This window comes from Podarcis gaigeae (assembly GCF_964106915.1).
Source record: "Podarcis gaigeae genome assembly, chromosome: Z".
NCBI lineage: Eukaryota > Metazoa > Chordata > Lepidosauria > Squamata > Lacertidae > Podarcis > Podarcis gaigeae.
Genome location: NC_139691.1, coordinates 18,448,774 through 18,467,481, shown reverse-complemented (window position 1 = coordinate 18,467,481; position 18,708 = coordinate 18,448,774). Strand labels below are relative to the sequence as shown.

Below are 18,708 nucleotides of genomic sequence, written 5' to 3'. Positions count from 1 at the left end.
ACCTCTTGTCGGTGTGTGTATGAACACACATGAGTGCTTGGACATGCAGGTGGGTTCAGACACCTACTGTAACAGGTAAAAAGGCAAAGGACCCCTGGACGGTTAAGTCCAGTCAAAGGCGATTATGGGGTTGTGGCGCTCATCTCGCTTTCAGGCCAAGCTGTCCACAGACAGCTTTCTGGGTCATGTGGCCAGCATGACTAAACCGCTTCTGGCACAACAGAACACTGTGACGGAAACCAGAGCGCATGGAATACTCTAACAATACCTAAATGACTCCCACCTGGAAGACAAAGCAAGCCTATTTTCTTCTGCTCCAGAGGGAAGGGCCTGAACAAACTGATCCAAATTGCAAGAATGGAGATTCCAACCAACTAAACCTTAGGAGTAACTTTCTGGTGCTAAGAGCCATTTGACGCTGGAGTAGATAAACAGAAGGCAGAGTCAGAAAACAGAAAGAGGAGCACAGGCTTCTGGTCAGCAGGTATAAAATGAGAGAAGGAACTCCAGGTAATACACAATGTTGGAAACAAGACTGGCACATCTCCCCTGCTTGCTAAGTTCAACGCTGCCTTGAGAAAGGACAGGGTATTTAAAAAACCCACACACTAATTAGATTAATTATTCCAGTTGAAACTGTGGAACTTGCTCTCGCAGGAGGCATTGATAACCAACTTGGATAGCTTTAAAACAGGACTGGGCAAATTCAGGGAGGAGATGGCTGTCAGTGGCTACTAGCCATGGTAGCCATCCTTTGGCCTCCATAGTTGGAGGCAGTGATGCTTCTGAATACCAGTCACTGGAAACTGCAGGAAAGGAGAGGCTGCTCTTAGGCTTGGATCCTGCTTGGGGGCTCCCCATAATATGCATCTAAGTGGCAGCTGGAGAACAGGATGCTGGAGTAGATGGGCCCCTTTGGCTGGATTCAGCAGCAGGGCTCTTTTTATGTTGTTAATTAAATACATAAATGCTTCTGTTTGCAAACATATCTTTATTTTTTATAAGGGAAAACATACATGAGTTTGAAAAAAGGGTGCAAGAGAGAAACAACTTCCAATGCAGAAGCAAAGGCATTTGGCCCAGACTACCACTGCTCTCTACCCATACTTTGGGACAGTCTGGGATGTCTGGGGGATCTGTGGCCCTCCACATGTTGCTGGACTCTAGCTTGCAGCAGCCCCAGCCAGAGTGGCCAGCGGTCAGAGATGATGGGAGTTGTAGTTCAGAAGCACCTGCACGGCCCCAGATGTTTCCCACTCCTGCTGTCCTAGGAAATGCTGTAAGCTATCCTCTTCTCACAATTAACTTTCAGATACACATCCTGCTTCAGAGCTGCTGTTGCTTTAAAACTGATGATGGGACAGTCAAGACCAGGCTTCCTCAACTTTGGCCTTCCGGATGCTTTTTGGCCTACAACTCCCATGATCCCTAGCTAGCAGGACCAGTGGTCAGGGATGATGGCAATTGTAGTCTCAAAACATCTGGAGGGCAGAGGTTGAGGAAGCCTGGTCAAGACGTACAGCAAAGGTGAGGCGGAATGGCACATCTTGTGGGGTTGAAGCAAAGTTTTTGTGAAGAATGCTTTGAAATGTAAGGACAGGACCTAACACAAGCCACATTCACACCAGATGTTTGAAGTGTTGTGATACCACTTCAAACAGTCATGGATTTACTCAGAGCATCCTGGGAACTTTAGCTTGTTCAGGGTGCTGAGAGATAGGAGACCCCTCTTCCCTCCCACAGAGCTATAATTTCCAGACCTCCCTGGGAAGAGGGATTGACTGTTAAACCACTCTGCAAATTGTAGCTCTGGGAGGGGAATAGGGGGCCTCCTAGCAACTCTCAGCAGTCTTAACAAACCACAGTTCCTAGGATTCTTTTGAGAAACCATGGCTTTAAAATGGCACCATGGTGTTTTAAACACATGCTGTGAATGCGACTCAGTTGCCTTAGTCAAGACAGTCTGACAGATTTTGCACCTGGGACCAGCTAGTGAATTTTTCAGGAGTAGGGGGGGATGGTTTCCCACCAAGCCGCTCCAGCCTCCTTAGCAAGGCTTGTCCTGCCCTCTGCACAAGACTTCCATCTGCCTCCGCTTGTCCTTTGCTCTCATGATGGTCATCTTGAAGAGCCGGAGGTAGAGCTCGACAGCCGAGGGGGTGTCATCATTACCCGGAATCGGGTAGGTGATGAGGGTTGGGTTGCAGTTCGTGTCTACCACACCCACCGTGGGGATGTTCATCTTAGCTGCATCCCGGATGGCCATGTGGGGCTCGAAGACGTTGGTGAGGGTGTTGGTGAGGATGATGAGGTCAGGCAGGCGGACACCCAGCCCATACTGGACATCAGCATTGGTCATCAGGCCGCCCTGCCAGTAGCGAGTGTGAGCATATTCGCCGCATTCCTTGGCGGTGGCCTCTATCCGGTGGGAAAACTGACGGTTCCGGCTGATGAAGAGGATTATGCCTTTGCGGTAGGCGACGTGAGCCATGAAGTTGAGAGCCTGCTGGAGGTGTACCATCGTCTGCTCCAGGTTGATGATGTCCTGATCGAGGCGGCACCCAAAAATGTATGGCTCCATGAATCTGCAGGAGACAGAGGCCAAACATGAGCAGTGGTGGAGATTGGTTTTTGGTCTTCGTAAAGCCATGGGAGACCTGACATATCTCAAAATCTATCTCTCTCTCGTGTATGTGTACCTACCTACCTACCTACCTACCTACCTACCTACTAGAACATAAAGCCCTTCACAACTTGGGACCAGTCAACCTGCAGGGTGTCTTAATGCATGAGAACCAGTGTGGTGTAGTGGTTAGAGTGTAGGACAAGGACCGCCCCCCCCGGCCATCAGGTGATCTTGGGCCAGTCACTCGCTCTCAGCCTAACCTACCTCACAGGGTTCTCATGAGAATGAAATGCGGAGGAGCTGCTTGAGCCCATTCATTTCGGTGGTTCTAGGATGAGAAAAACTGCCACAGGCTGCAATCCATTAACTCAGTCTTTTATTGAGAATGATAAGAATCTTATTTAGTGCCTAAAAAAAAGACCATGGCTCAATGCCATGGCATCTGCTTTGCATGCAGGAGGCCCAGGTTCAGTCTCCAATGGCATCTTCGGGTAGGGAAGGGAATGTTCCGTCTGAAAACCTGGCAAGTCAGAACTGCCAGATAGTGTAAACAATATTGAGCTAGATGGGCAACTGGCTTGCCTCAGTACAAGGCAGTTCTTATATCCCTATTTCATCCAACCTTTTCTCCAGAATGATGGGGACTGGAGTTTTATTTTCTTATTAGGGGAAGGGCCACTTTTCAGCCAAGAATATCCCCTGTCTGAAACCCTGGAGAGCTGCTGCCAGTCAGTGTAGGCAGTGTACAGTGTTGATAGTACTAAGCCAGATGGACCTTTGCTTCTGTTTGATTCAGCCCTTTCTTCAGAACCATGAGGACTAGAATCTTATTTTATTTTTAGGAGACAAGCCATAGCTATGGATCATGAGTCTGGGTCTGACATGCTATTAAACCACTGTTTACAAGAAAACTGGTAGAATCACTGACCTGTGACGGCAACCCTTCTTGTGGCCCAGGTGGACTCTGGCATCAAAGAGGTCCCTTAGGGAGAAGAGCTCTTGCACGTTGAAGAAATCAGGGTTTTTCAGGGGCTCCCCTAGGAGCCTGTCATAATTGACTGAAAGAGGGGGGGAAAGTGGCTAATTGGCTCAAACTCAGTTGCCAAATGACATAGCACAGGAGCAGAGGAAATCACTGGGAACTGCATCAAAACCTTGCACAAAAACATCACAGCTCCTCTTGATTTGCCAGCTATTCACCCCACAACCCTTTAAGGCTACGCTTTCAGTGGCTTTGAAATTCATAGAAATGGCTACTAACCATTATGGCTATGCTGCTTCTGTATCCCAGTTGCTGGAAACCACAGCAGGGGAGAGGGCTCTTGTGCTTGGGTCCTGCCCATGGGCTTCCTGTTGGGGCATCTGGTTGGCCACAGAGATGCTGGGCAAGACGGGCCCCCTTGGGCCTGATTCAGCAGGACCAGTTCTCATAGGGTCACTCACCCCATTTTCCTTTCGTCAACACCTCCCCCTCCCCGCCCTTTTCTGAATGGAAGAGAGGATTGAAATGGCCTAGGATCCCTCTCCCGCCCCAATCCAGCCCCAACTTGTGACTGGAGTGGCTTAGAATCTCAGGGCCAAATCCAGCACTCCCATCAGCAGCAATCCCACCCTCCTCTTTCCCCAGCGATGCTCACCAGTGGGAGCTTCTTCTGGACTTGTTGCTGGAAGAGTCGTATAAAGCCTCTGAAGGGTGGGAGGAGTCTTGGTCCAAGCGCCCAAGCTGCAAAATCTGGGGAGGACTGATCCAGACAGAGAGTAGAGAGAAACCGGGGTGGGGGTGAGGGTGGGGGGGACACCACAATTTTGTAGAAGGTAAGTCACAACAAACTTCTGAAATAGACGGGCATGGTAACTAAGTCTTTTGGAAGATTCAGGACAGATAAAAGTACTTGGTGCAGCACAGATTTTATGCTGGAATCTCAACTAAAATATACATGACAGATGGCCATCCAACCTCTGCTTAAAAACCTCTAAGGAGAACCCACCACCTCTTGAGGGAGCCTGTTCCACTGTTGAACAGTTCTTACAGTCATAATGCTCTTCCTGACGCTTAGCCTTTCTTCTAAACTTGTATCCATTGATTCCCAGCCTCTGTAGCAAGAGAAAACAAGCTTGTTCCACCTTCCATGTGACAGCCCTTTAGATAACTGAAGATGGCTATCATATGTCCTCTCAGTCTCCTCTTTTCCAGGCTAAATATACCCATTTCCCTCAACTGTTCACCATAAGGCTTGGTTTCCAGACCATCATCTTGGTCACCCTCCTCTGTCAATAGTCTTCTTAAATGGTATTGCCCAGAACTGGACACAGTACCCCAAGTGCGGTCTGACCAAGGCAGAATAATGCAGGACTATTACTTTCTACAGTCGGCACACTATACTTTTGTTGATGCAGCCTAGAATAGCATTAGCGCTTTTTGCTGCTGCATCACACTGTTGACTCATGTTCAGCTTGTAGTCTTATAAGTCTCCAAGATCCTTTTCACACATACTACTGGCAAGGCAGGTGTCCTCTATCTAGATCCCTAGGTTTTTAGGGAAGTTTGGCCACTGCCAGAACAGGATGCTGCACTAGATGGGGCCCCCTTGGCCTGATCCAGCAGCCAGGCACTTCTTAAGTCCTCAAGCTTGCATTATGGTTTGTAGCCCCCGTCTCGAATTTCCTTCCCTACAGAAGAATATGAGAACCCCCTAATCCCGATTCTGCAGTTCTGGAGCATGTACAATGTGCTTTTTCCCTTCCCGTACACGCGTGCACTCGGGGCTTGGGTTCTGAATCGCGCTTGGAGGCAGGCTATTTTGCACCTCCTCCTCCTCCTGCGTTGCAGGCGTAAAAACTGCTTTGCGCGGGGCGCCCAGCGGGGGGGAGGGGAACCTTTGCCCGCCGCGTTCGCCCTTCCTTTTTCTTACCTGCCGCTGCTCCTCGGAGGAGCCTGGGCGCCGCCATCATGCCGCAGGAAGGAAGGAAGGAAGGTCGGAGGGAGGGAGAGAGAGGCCGACTGTCTCTGCGCGCAGCAGCTCCACCTGCTGTTGCAAAAGCGCAAAGCGGACTCAAACGCAATTCCCTCCCCGCCAATGCAGCTTTACAGAACGAAGTGAATCGTGCGCGGTGAATGCGGATCAACAAGGCCCTTTTTTTTGGTCACGCCTGGCTCAGAGACCTAACTTACAAAAACAAGCATTCAAAACAACCTGAAAGGATCATCAAATAATACATCTTATTGATAGGAACAGGGCAAGCTGCCTTATACTCAGTCAAGACTTTGCTCCATCTTGTTTTGTGTTGACAACTGACTGACAGCTGCTCCCCTGGGTTTCAGCGAGAAAGGTTCTTCCAGCGCTATCTGGAGATGCCACTGGGGACTGAACCTGGGACCTTTTGTACGCAAAGCAGATTATCTACCACCAAACTAGGACTCTTCCCCAAATTTAATATATATATATTATTAAGCAGATCCAATTCAACCCTGCCCCACAAAAAGATCAGCAGGAACCGGGTATATGGCGGTATATAAATTCAAACCACCACCACCACCAGGAAAGCCTCTGTCAGTCAGTGCTGACAATACTAATCTAGATGGACAAATGTCCTGATTGGTTTAATGCAGCTTCCCATGCTCTTATTTAATTCAGCCTTTTATTCAGAACCATGAGGACTAGAATCTTACTTCATTTTCAAGGGGAAAAGCCATATTTCAGTGGTTGAGCATCTGCTTTGCATGCAGAAGGTCTCAGGTTCAATGCCCACTGAAACATTTCCAGGTAGGGTTGGGGGATGCCTTATGTCTGAAGCCCTGAGAAACTGCTGCCACTCAGTGTAGACAGCACCCAGCTATATGGACCCATGCTCCTGTTCTAATGCAAGCTTTTTTTCAGGGCTAGTAGCTCTAGAATTGTACTTTATTTTCAGGGGGAGGACTATAGCTCAGTGGTTGAGTACCTGCTTTGCATTCAGAAGGTCCCAGCTTCAATCCCCACTGGCATCTCAAGATAGAGCTAAGAACGTCCCATCTGAAACCTTGGAGAGCTGCTGCAAGTCAGTGTCTGCAATATTGAACTAGATGAACCAGTGGTTTGACCCACTATCAATCCAGAGGTGGAGGTGGGTGGGACTTCGTGGCCCTGTCCTATGTATTATGTATTTGATTTACAGCCCATCTTTCATCCAAGGAGCTCAAGGTGGTGTACAACAGCCCTGTGAGGTAGATTGGGCTAAGAGTCAGTGACAGGCCCAAGGTCACTGAATGAGCTTCCTGGCTGAGTGGGGATTTGAGCCTTGCTCTAACTACCACATAACATTGCCTAGTATTACTGGGTGTCAAATCCATACTGATATTCTTGGAAAGGTGTCCAAATCAGACGCTGGTCCCTTTAAGAGCTGTCCCTGCTTGGTACGGTCTCCTAGCAACCCAGTGGCTTTGTTTCTACACAAGAACCAACCACCATCTTTGAGGTCTGGGTTCTTTCCTGCCACTCCCCCGCCCTCACTGCTGGCTTTCAGAAAGAGAGTTACAAACCCCCCCCCCCCCGCCCCTACTCTCTGCAATGTCCCAGGAACAGCATTGCCCAGACGCAACAGTCTCCCTTGAGAAAAAGGATGGAGAGGTGGGCCAGAGGACCTCTGATTACTACAGAGTGGAGCCAACCTTGCCTCGCAGATTCAACAACCCTGGATGGTTCCGGGGCTACAGGTGAGAGGGATGGATGGTGGGCACCTACTTTTCAAACAGATGTGCCCTCCCCTCAAGGAATTACCAGGTTGAGGGGGGGGGGAGAAGAACCTTGCCTCAAACTCTGGAGAGCAGCTGCCAGTCAGTGCCTGCTTTTTTATTTTGGTAAATATGATTAAATATCATTTTATCATGTATATAAAACAAAGAGAACCATTATAACAGATGCAAATTAAAACATGAAAAATGGAACTACAAAGTAGGCACATAACAAATCCAGTTGTACAGGGGTTAAAATAACGAAACTGCTAGTAAAGACTGCTTCCACATTTGCCAGGCTTGTCCTGAAAATGATGGTTCTGCTGTTTATGTCATAAAGGAATGCCAAATCATACTAAAAGTGTCAGGAAGTTCTAGTCCCTGTTGGAATCACAAATCATATGTAATTTTCTCCATTTTAGCTATGTTCCAGAGTGAGTGGCACAGAGTGTCCAATGCCAGTTTTGGGGGTTCCCCACCCCCACTGAATTGCAATTACTGTCCGAGCTGCCAAGATCATATATATGACCAATTCTTCTGCCAACATTGGTTGTCCTAATAGTATTAGGAAATGTGTGATTACCTACATTCAAATGAAATCCTGTCTTTCAGATTTAAAGAGCCCAACCCACTGTTCAGGACCACCAACATGGACTACGGTGGGAAACCCCCCACGGTGCATGAAATGCCGGTATGAGCAGTTTTGCTGACTTGTTAAGTTGTGCCCCAGACAGGTTCATGGTCCTTCTGTTAATCCAGAGCCCTAGAAATCATGAGACCAAAGTACACCTTAAGAACCACTTGATCTCTTATGCTCTACCTCAATCACTGAGGTTATGTATTTTATTTATATCCCGCTTTTTTTCTTCAAGGAGCTCAAGGTGGCATACTTGGTTCTGCCTCTTCTCATTCTCCACAACCCTGCAATGTAGGTTTGGGTGATAGGCAGGGCCTGGCCCAATGTCATCCCAGTGTGCTTCATGGTGAGTAGGGAACTGAACCCTGGTCCTAGTCTGACAACTTTGACCACAGCACTGCACTGCACCGTACATGTCCCCGGTTTCTCCTCCTAACATCCCTTTGAGGTAGGCTGGCTCAAGATCACACCCAGTGCTTTTCATGACGAGTGGGGATTCGAACCCAGGCCTCCCAGGTCCTACTCCAGCACACTAACCACTACACCACACTGGTTCATTCAGCCTTTATTAGGGAGGACCAGCCCTGTGTAACTCCCTGCCAGTAGAGGTTTGGTAGGAATCATTTTTTCCTTTTTTTAGATGTCTCCTTAAAATGGTATTATCCAGACAGGCCTTTAGAGCATGGCTTTAAAAACCCCCAATAAGTATGTATTGATGTTTTTACAAGAAGATAAGCAGAAACACCAGCAATTTTGTATTGCTTCATTTTTAATGGAAATGTGGCCTACAGATATTATAATAATGAATAAAATATCATGAGTTGCTCCATGAGAAGAGCACTCAAAATGCAGCTGGAACTTTACTTCTAATTGTCCCCAAGAAAGAGGGAAATTGCCCCTTAGAAAAGGACCCGTTCTTTGAGAGAAGTTATCCTCATTATGATAGTCCTCTAGGGTGCCATAATTTTGGGTGACATGGGCAAATTTAGGGACATGGACAACTGAGTGTGCATGAAGAGGGCTATTGATGGCTACTAGCCAAGGTGGCTACGCTCTGCCTCCATAAGCTAAGAGGCAATAATGCTTCTGAATGTCTGTTGCTGGAAACCGCAGGATGGGAGTGCTGCTCATGTGCTCTGGTCCTGCTTGGGAACTTCTGATAGTGGGCATCTGCATGGCCACTGTGATGACAGGATGCTGGACTAGATATGCCTTTGGCCTAATCAAGCAGAGCTCTTTTTTAGATCCTTAGGTCCTACATGCTAATTCTAGTGCTGGAGTCAGTATGCCTCTGAATACATTGCTGGGAATTGCCAGCTGGCAGAAGACTTTTCCACTAGGAATTCTGCTTGTGAGTTTCCCATAGTGTGCCTCTGGTAGGACACTGGGAGAATGGGAAACTGGACTGGGTGGCCCCCCTTTGTTCTGATCCAGCAGGGTCTCCTTATGTTCTTATATAGACTGCAGGGTGACCTCCCTGCCTTCTAGGCAGGAGTCAGTGTCCTTAGTGCACAGGTGCCTAAACAAAACTTTCATTTTGTTTGCCTAGAGGGGGTTGCCTGTGGTCTGAGCTACTCAAGTTAGCTCACTAGCCTCAGGGTTCCAGATAATCATTCATATCCCACTTTCTTCCCAACAGACCAGCTTCCATGTTTCCCCACATGCCTTCTCAAACCACCTTGTGAAGTTTGGCCCATACCGGAATACCGGGATCAACACCAACACAGAGAAGAGCTATGTGACTGGCGCAGAAAACTTCATCACCTGCTTTGACACACTGAATTTCCACCCCAGTTACAGGACTGGGGGGCCATCCTTTTGCGAGTAGGGGACACCTGGAAGCCAAGTTGCTGCCCATTTAAGCTTTCACTCCTTCATCCTAAGGAATGACACCAAGGAATGATTATGGAAACTGACTATTTTGAAGCTCCTGAAAAAACTTTTTTCCTGTGGCTCCCATCCCTCGTTTCAGTGAACAATTTCTGCTTACATGTTCCTCTCTATCTAGAAAACTCTTGTAGGCTTCAACAAGTGGGGTTAAATGGCTTTGGATTGCATCCACCGCAAAGAGCTTGCAGAGAATATCATTGTTAGGTTTAATTAAGGTTACCATGTAACAATAGTATTGTGTCCATCATTAAAATGTTGGGAATCTGCAGCAATCTGCATGTATTGTCTGCCTTCACAATTGGGGAAGGGCTGTAGCTCATTGGTGGAACATGTCGAAGGTCCCGGGTTCAATCCCTGCTGGCATCTCCAGCTAGGGCTGGGAATGCTCTGCCTGAAACCCTGGAAAGGCTTTGGAAACTGTGGGAAGACCAGTCATTGTAGACAATACTGAGCTAGGTAGGCCAACAGTCAGAGCTGGAATATGGCCACTTACGTTCCTATTTGATTCAGAACAATGAAGTCCAGAAACTTGGAATAAGTTTACCTGTGAGATTACCTTACTCCATAAATGCTCACATGACCGCATCAACCTGTGAAACTGGCACTGTTACAGGTGCCACATAATACTCATTCCCCATTTGTAAGAAATCCATCTTTTAGTATGACATCACCTACACTCTGGAACACCTTGGCTATTGATACCAGGCAGGTGCCTTTCCAGCAGGCTTTTCTTTTGTTCTTCCTCTGCTGTTGGGAGCTAGAATGCCTCTGAATACCAGTTGCTGGGAATCATTAGCGGAGAGAGTTGCTCTCTTGCTCTGGTCTTGCTTGTGGGCTTCTTCCCATTGGGGATTTTGGTTGGCCACTGTAAGAACAGGATGCTGGACCAGATGGGACCCCTCTGGCCTGATCTAGTAGGCTCCATTATTGACTGGGGTACAGAATACAACTGTTCCTTTCCGCTCACACCTTAAGGGGGTGGACAAAGCCCCTTTAGAAACAGCCTGAGTAAGATAAACGACAGAGGACCAAGTGGTGGCTGTGGACCTAAATCTCTCTGAAACATCCGAGACATTAAAAAAGAAAACTTTTGGTTTCATGGTTCAAACTCTGAACCAGTTTATTAAATCTTATAAATGTATGAATGTACACCATTTCTTATATACAAAACAAGTTCAAAAGTGCTTCTTCAGTTAGACAGAATCGAAACCACAAGCTACAAAGTACTGCAACTTGACTGATGAATACAGATGCACCCTCTCTCCCTGCCCCCCACCCCGAGGGTCCCCATAAACTGATCTGGGGGTTTAAAGAGCAATAGAAGAATGTATAGTAAAGGTTTATAGTGAGAAGAGGCAGATTGTCATGAGGTTTCAATGTAAAATGAGATGTGAAAGCAGCATATTTTTTTTAAAAAATACAGACTAGTTGGGGGGGCGAATGCAAATTCTGAGATGCAACCACTTTCTGCTATCACGTTTACCTTCTATGAAGGAAGGCAAGAAGTAACTTCAATATACCTGCTCTTGGAAAGAAACACTTGACTCTGTGGAAGCGTCTAAGACAGCCCTTGCCAACCAGGTGCCTTCCAGAAGTTCTGGACTACAACTCCCATCAGCTCCAGGAATGTCTTACTCCAGCAACATCTGGAGACCCCACAAGTTTTCCAATCCTGATGTAGTACAATGAACATGAACTACAGTTCTCTGCAGTTAGGGGTGCTCTATACACTGTTACAAAAAGACTTACTTAAAGCACTTTTTAAATAACTTAGAACAGTCTTTAAAAAGGGGGGAGGGGTGGGGAATCAAGTCCATGTAATAGGTGACAGATTCCTTCAATGGAAAGATAGACTGTCTGCATTTGTCCCAAATTCTCTTTCCATTTTGAATACTTTGAAGACACTCTGGGCTGCTTAATAAAGATTACATTTTCTTTATCTGATAAGGATAAATCTCTTGGTCTGGGGTGGGGGCATAAGTTTTCCACTGTGGATGAATCTTGAGGTGCTGAGTAGGTAAGGGGGTTGGGCTAGATGACCCTTTGGATTCCTTCAAACTCTACAATTATAAGATTCTGTCCTTGTAACTCAAGGATGATGCAGGGGAGGGTGAGGAAAAGAACATTCACCCCAGTCTTCATAATGTTGCAACAAAATCCTCACCCCTTTCAGCATGGAGATTAATCAAGATGTCAGAAAACCTAACTGTAATGCAGGCTTTTACCTTAAAAAAAACAACCACACACGGATGCTGTAAAAAATAAAGCCCTTACAAACTGAAGTCCTTGCTTTTCACCAGCGTGCATACTCCATTGGGGTTACACTTACAAATTCTGCACAGCCTTCCTCTAAATCTTTCTGGGCTTGCTTCTCTGCTATCCTATCCTGCCCAATCAAGGATTCTCCATCTGTCGCAAGCTATAACAGCTGCTGGGAACTTTACTACACTCCTCCCAACTAGTGTGAAGCTCCTGGGTGTTCCCTTCTTCTACCCCATCAGGGAACTCAGCACGCAGAGACACTGTGCTAACTCTGACCCCTTGCTCATTAGCTGTGCTGGGTACGTGCAAAGGAAAACCATGGCCGGAGTCCCTCCTGCAGCAAGGCTCCAAAGGTTTAATATCTGCTAGGTTGACTGCTTCATTGCATAAATAAGCTTCCTCTGTTTCCCCTTGCCTCTCAGTCAAAAAGGGACAAGGCCCTCCTGAAGATACATCTGCCTCTTTAAATCTTGCCTGACACCTGGATCTTAGAACCCCCTCTCTCTGCAGACTCACCACCTGCCTCTTACCAAGCAAATCTGATACTGGGACACCTCCCTGCCTCTTGAATGACAGATCTTCACCCTGCCCTTTCCCCACAAGCGCAGGTTTTTTTTTATTCTGAGTGCTTTTGAGGCCTGCTATAAACTTGCTGGAAACTTTGAACTCACACGGGCTTTTCCTTTTGAAAGAAGACAATGGCTTAAAGTGATTTTGTGATTTAAAGTTCTCAGATTTGCCCTTCCCAGGTGGAATGTTTATTTGGTCAAGCTTGCTATCATAGCCAACCTTTCTTCGAACCACTGCCTGTTTTGCAGGTAAACCGGATCGTTTTGTCTGCACAGTACCTTGACTGCACAGATCCCACTCAGATGAGACCACCTGCATGTCACAAAGAGAAGCATTTTGCATTGTCTCTTCTTCAGCCTTCAGAGAACTTCTCAACACAACCATAAGTGGACCTGCCTTCTTCGCTTTTTTACTCCATTCCAGCAAGGCATTGCCTCCGTCTCTAAACAGCTGGTGCTTGGCTTTAGATATGGCTGTTTGAGGTTTATCAATTTGCAAGTTCCCAACAATCCCATCGGCTCTGGGTACTTCTGTGGAATCTTTAGCCTTTTCTGCCAAGAACCTCTGGATTTCTTGCTCGATGCTGTCATCACTATCCATGGAACTGCTGTTGTCTGTCAGGGATGTGGCAGCCCAAAGACAATGATTGCTTTTTGCTCCATCCCGAGTTTTGGGCCCTGCCAATGACTTAGTGTGGCATTCCTTTTTAAATTCCAACACACACTGTGTGGCTTTTGGACTTTGGGACTTCATGATGCTTCGGAGCCCTTTCTTTGCAACCTCTTCCCCAAAGTTTATTCCAGGGCTCATGAGGCAACTCTTCAGCAAGGTGGGAGCTTTGGGTTTGCAGTCTGTTTCTTTATCCTCCAGAATCTGCATCTCTGTCTCACTAAACCGGACTCTCTTCTTGCATGGGATTCTTTGGTCTTTGGGTTTTTTCTTTAACTTTCGCTTGGACCTCAAAAGGTCCTTGATAGCTGTGTCCAAGTCTTCATCACTGTCCAAAGAACTGCTCTTATCCTCTATGATGTACTTCTGCTGACCCCATGCCATGCTTTTAAAAAGTTCTCTAGCACCAAGCTGTCCTTGTGAATTTCCAAAATCTATTAATCTGGCAATGGATACAGCATCTTGTTGGCAGCTAGCCACTGCCCCTCCAACCTTACTGTTTTTCAGTATGCTCAGACCACCTTCCCCTTGGGGTGTATTTGACAGCATCAGTTGTGTGCTTTGGTCTCGCTTGCTTCCTGCCTTGGGTTTCCTTTTTTGACTTGGTGACAGTTTTAATGGTTGCCCAGAGAAGGGAGGAATTTGAGCAATATGTGAGACCCCTTTATTTTTTGCTACCAGGCCTCCTGCTTGTGCTTTGACCGCCAAAAAAGTTCTTATTTCTTGCTCAATGCTGTCATCACTGTTCACGCTGTGGCTGTCACTTTCAATTTGAAAAGGTGGTACACTCTGGGAGCAGAATGAAGGATCACTTGTGGTGAATGACCTGCTGTTGCTGCTTCCTGTAGGGAGAGGTAAAATGGTCTTGGAGATGTCCAGGATGGCTTCTGCACACATCAGCTCAGCAGCAGTGTCTGTCCTGCAAGAGGCCTGGAAGGTGAGTGCACACTTGCCAAAGTCATCTTCCAGAGTAGGGCCAACATTGCCTTTCTCTGCTGTCTTGCTGCAAATGGCATCCAACTTATTTAATTCTGCTGCTTTAGAGCAGCTTTGCCTCCCCTTCCTGCTCAAAGCTTTCCTGGGGATCTCTGGCAATGCACCTTTTACTGAATGGATCATCAACCTGGCGGATATATCTTTTATCCTGATGGCCCCAAACTCTTCCTTTGGAAAAGGAGCATGGCCTGCTTTGGAGTCTGCTGCCTTCCTGATTTTCTCCAGCTGGTACAGCTGGATAGCTTCTTCAATGCCATCGTCACTACTTGAATCAGAGATGTCTATGCTTTGAAAGGTTTGCTCTTCCCTGGCTTTCCAAAGTGCCTGCCTTTTCTTGCCTGTTCTGCTTTGCTCCAGGATGCAGGAATGACCAGCCAAAGGTGTTTTCAAGGTTGTTTGGCCTGTTGTACTGAAGTCACCAAGCTCCTCTCCATTGGTTTTTGACTCCTGTTTAGAAGGAGCATTGGCACCTCCGAGTTCCAGGTGGTGCCTTAAGAAGAGCGGCTTGCCCTGCTCTCGCTTCAGATACCTTTGCCGACTTTCTCTCCGGTTCCTAACTGCTAACTTCTCTTGGGTCTCTTTCTGGTGAGGTTTCCTACTCCCCAGTGTTATATCCTTTTTCCTTGATTGCTGTTTCTTCTCATTTAAGAATTGCTCTATCTCAGCTTTGATGCTCTGTTCAAAAGAGTCGTTGCTGCTCACACTGCACGGGGAGGGAGCGATATCTCCCTCATAGTAATTGGGGGAACAGGGGCACTGAACCTCATTCAACTTCACATCTGTAGGGAACAAACTACAATCTGCATTGTCTACACTGTGCAAACTCTTGGCCACGTTTGGCAGTGGTGAAATGCACTGGCCTTTGTTTTTTAGATACTCTTGGATGGCCTCTTCTATTTCTAGGTCAACGGAATCATCACTGTCAGAATTCAGTGAGAGAGGGCCAAATTCTGAGCTCTCTTCCACCTCCATGCCATCAGAGTCGGCAGGACAGTGACTCTGGGTGTATTCAATATGTTTCTGCAGCGTCCTGCCGCTGGCCCTTAGCTTGGGGCTCCTGACCTTGGTTCCCTTCTGCTTTTTCTGCATAAGGCAGCCATATTCACTGCAGCTGGCATCCAAGGATGCCTCTTCGCTCTGGAGGTTGTTAATGATCATCTGGACTTTGGCACTGACAGCTGTCCTAGCAATATCATCTTCGGATTCTGAGAAGCAGATGGGGTACCTGCAGTTCCTCGATGGGACAAAGGGCTCCCATGTCCTCTGGAGGGCCACCAAAGGAGGGGTGTCCATGAGAAACATCCTAATTGGTAGCAAGGAGGCCCACTCAGGTACTGGTTCTCAGGCAAGTTGTTACACCATCCTAACACAAAAAGAAAGAAAAGATGCATATTAACACAATGCCACAGTTATGCAGAAAGCCAATGCACTGAAGTTTCCCAATCAAATTCTACATACGACATGTTCTATATTAACTAATACCCTTTCAATAGCAGATGAAGGGCTGGTAAGTCCTATCTGGAGATGCCATGGAGGATTGAACCTCCTGCAAGCAAAGCAAATGCATCACCACTGACAAAGTCACAATCACAATTTCTAAACTTGTACCTGTACATGTAAATTAGGATATGCAAATTTAGGGAAGGGCCACAGCTCAGAAGTAGAGCACATGCTTTGCTTAGCTCCAGGTTCAATCCCCTATGGCAGTGGTGTCCAAGCTTTTTTTCAAAGAGGGCCAGATTTGATGAAGCGAAGGGCTGTGAGGGCCAACCAAAGTTGTTGACTTTTTAAAGGACTGAAGTTATTGGGCTTTTAAGAATTATTTTACCTCAAAGTTGTTGAGCTTTTTTTTAGGATTGAAGTCCGGTGAGGTTTTTTTTAGGATTTTACCCCAGGAAATAAACTGCCACAGAGGCCAGATTAAACCAACCGCCGGGGGGCCGGATTAGGCCCCCAAAACGGACTTTAAACATGCCTGCCCTATGGCATCTCCAGGTAGGGCTGGGAAAGTCCATCTAGATTCTGCCAATAAGTGTGGGCAATACTGAGCTAGACAGACCAGTTGCTCTGGATCTGTAGAAGGTAGCTTCCTGTGCACCTGCCTTGCATGCTGAGTCCCATGCTGAGTCCCAACCCCTGGCATCCTCAGGCAGGGGCGAACCCTGGAGATCCGCTGCTGCTGCCAGTCAGTGCAGGCAGTACTGAGCTGGACGGAACCCAGTTGCCTAACTCAGCACAAGGCGGTTTTCAATGAAATCTTGTGTCCTCAAATACACGCTAAATATCCGATTTAAAGAGCGAGCCTCTGCAGGTGGACCCTCGCCCTGAAGGGTACGGAGCATGAGGTGTTTTGACGAACGTATTCGCCACACCTCGCTTCAACGTGTATTTCGTTTTCTTTTTTTTGTAAGTCGCTTCGAGTTGACATAGCAAAAAAAGGCGGCAAATAAACTAAATACATTATTATTATTAGTGGGGGAAACAGTCCCTCTCCCCCGCCCGCCTTGGGGCTCCCTTCCCGCGCCAAACCAGCACTCTAAAACCGCAACAGCCATTGCCTGTCTCGCTCGCCCCGCTCCCGTCCCCTGCCAGGCCCTCCTCCCCCTAAGGCCTCGTTGCCAAGGCAAACTCCCGGGCCTACCGCCACCGCCAGCAGCCTCCTGCGCAGTACCAACCGGACCCGGGCCCAGCCGCCTCCATTTCCCGCCCTCCGGTACTCGTTCCCCAGCCTCACATGCTCGGAGGGAACCCAGCTCCTCCACCTTCTCCGCAGTCGGCACCGGGAGGGACGGTCGGGACCGCCTCCCAGACTTATCCCGGGGTCCCTTCCGCCGCCTTTCCCCCTTCTTCTTCTTCTTCTTCTGCTGCTGCTGCCGCCGCCTTCGCCGGTTCAAACCGGCCCTGCTGTTCCCTCCGCCCGTCCGCCTGCCCGCCTTCCTCCCTCCGCCCGCGAGAAGAGAAGCAGCGGGGAGGCGGCGGCAAAGACGGCGAGACCCGGGCTGTGCCTGTGGCGGGGAGAGGTTGGCAAGTAGAATAAAGGGTTAATGAAGGCAACCCCCTCCCACCACAGGGAGATATTCGGGGTGGGGCCTTCTCTCTCCCCCCCCCTCTGCTTTCTGTCTCCCTGTGCCTCAGTTACCCCCAGATGCCTTCTCAACCTTTACTTCCTTTTTCAAAACCATTCTTCACTTTTTTCCACTCTGCTTCAGTTTTACCTCAAACTCCTCTTCCTCACGTTTATTTTCTCTTTCTCCACTTTTTTTACTACAGTATTTCCACTCCTGACTTTCTCTCTGCCTTAGTCAACCACAAAATGCTCCCTCTTCCTTTGCTTTCCTTCCTAAATTTCCTTCTTTCCTTCCTTTTTTCTAAACCTTTGCTTTAGTATTCCATTCTGCCTCAGTTTCTCCTCAGAATGCATCTTCTTCCTTTTCTTTATTTCCTAACATTTATTTCCTTCCTTACTGCAAATCTTTTCCTTTTCTTTCCTTCCTAAACTTATTCACCTCCTTTCTTCCTTTATTTCTTCTGCACTGCCGTAGTTTCTTTCAGGCTGCTTCCTTTCTTCTCCTTTTCTAACATTTCCTTCCTCCCTAAATCTATTCATTTATTGTTTCCTCATACCTGCCTCCCACCATAGTTTCCTGTTCTTCCTTTTCTTTCCCTAACGTGCATTTATTTACTAATTTATTTATTTCATTTCAGCTCATTTTCTCTCAAGAACTCTTTCTGTTTGTGCAGATTTACTAAATTGAAAATTTATGGGGATCTGCCCTCCCCTACAATTTCATAACAATATTTTTTCTTTGAGTGACATTCAAAGACCACCAAGGAAATTGTGCTAAAGAGAATGTGCCAAGGGCAAGATAGCTTGGACCACTCTCTGATTCATGCCCCCAGCCCCAGGTGAGTCACATCAGAGGGCTAACTTTGGAATAGGCTATCTGAGAACAGTTGAATATATTCACTGTTTGTCATTAATAATAATAATAATAATAATAATAATAATAATAATAATAACAATAATAACACTATTGCTAGTATATGGTAGAATTTAGCATTTGGAGTATTACGGGAAGGTGCCAGGGATAGTGTAAAAATATAGGCAGAGTCAGTTCTCCTGTTCAGAAGATTGGCTGACAGAGGTGCCATCAAAGAACAAAGACAGGTGATGGCAGGGTCATTACCCTGACAATAGGTGAGAGACAAAAAGTGTCAGAAAGAAAGGGGGTTGGAATTCATCCCCAAGCTATATGTTAGCAAAAGACAATAGCAAAGCTGGGAGAGGACGTTGCCAGGGTTACAGGGGCATGATGTCGCCATAGGAAAAAAGATGCCCTTTTTACA

General features: G+C 47.2%; 3 protein-coding genes across 6 annotated transcripts; 1 reads left to right on the top strand and 2 right to left on the bottom strand.

The window, feature by feature from the left end:
• Positions 1 to 971: 971 nt before the first annotated feature.
• MRPS2 (mitochondrial ribosomal protein S2) lies at positions 972 to 5,640 on the bottom strand. The gene is made up of 4 exons (XM_083722538.1): positions 5,539 to 5,640; positions 4,264 to 4,368; positions 3,555 to 3,684; positions 972 to 2,585 (listed from the first exon to the last, which is right to left on the bottom strand). Exons 1-4 carry the CDS (start codon positions 5,576 to 5,578, stop codon positions 2,048 to 2,050), a joined length of 813 nt encoding a protein of 270 aa, XP_083578664.1. The 5' UTR covers positions 5,579 to 5,640; the 3' UTR covers positions 972 to 2,047.
• A 1,388-nt stretch (positions 5,641 to 7,028) lies between these two features.
• On the top strand, positions 7,029 to 10,140 carry PIERCE1 (piercer of microtubule wall 1). The gene is made up of 3 exons (XM_083722646.1): positions 7,029 to 7,319; positions 7,950 to 8,028; positions 9,614 to 10,140. The coding sequence occupies exons 1-3, from the start codon at positions 7,174 to 7,176 to the stop codon at positions 9,800 to 9,802; spliced, it is 414 nt and encodes a 137-aa protein (XP_083578772.1). The 5' UTR covers positions 7,029 to 7,173; the 3' UTR covers positions 9,803 to 10,140.
• An 812-nt stretch (positions 10,141 to 10,952) lies between these two features.
• On the bottom strand, positions 10,953 to 17,378 carry PPP1R26 (protein phosphatase 1 regulatory subunit 26). 4 transcript variants are annotated; one of them, XM_083722102.1, is made up of 2 exons: positions 17,096 to 17,378; positions 10,953 to 15,724 (listed from the first exon to the last, which is right to left on the bottom strand). In XM_083722102.1, exon 2 carries the CDS (start codon positions 15,661 to 15,663, stop codon positions 12,259 to 12,261), a length of 3,405 nt encoding a protein of 1,134 aa, XP_083578228.1. In that variant the 5' UTR covers positions 15,664 to 15,724; positions 17,096 to 17,378; the 3' UTR covers positions 10,953 to 12,258. The 4 variants fall into 4 exon arrangements, with proteins under 4 accessions (XP_083578228.1, XP_083578230.1, XP_083578229.1 ...); XM_083722104.1 differs by having other exon boundaries at positions 17,124 to 17,378; XM_083722103.1 differs by having other exon boundaries at positions 17,003 to 17,280.
• Between the last annotated feature and the right edge of the window lie 1,330 nt (positions 17,379 to 18,708).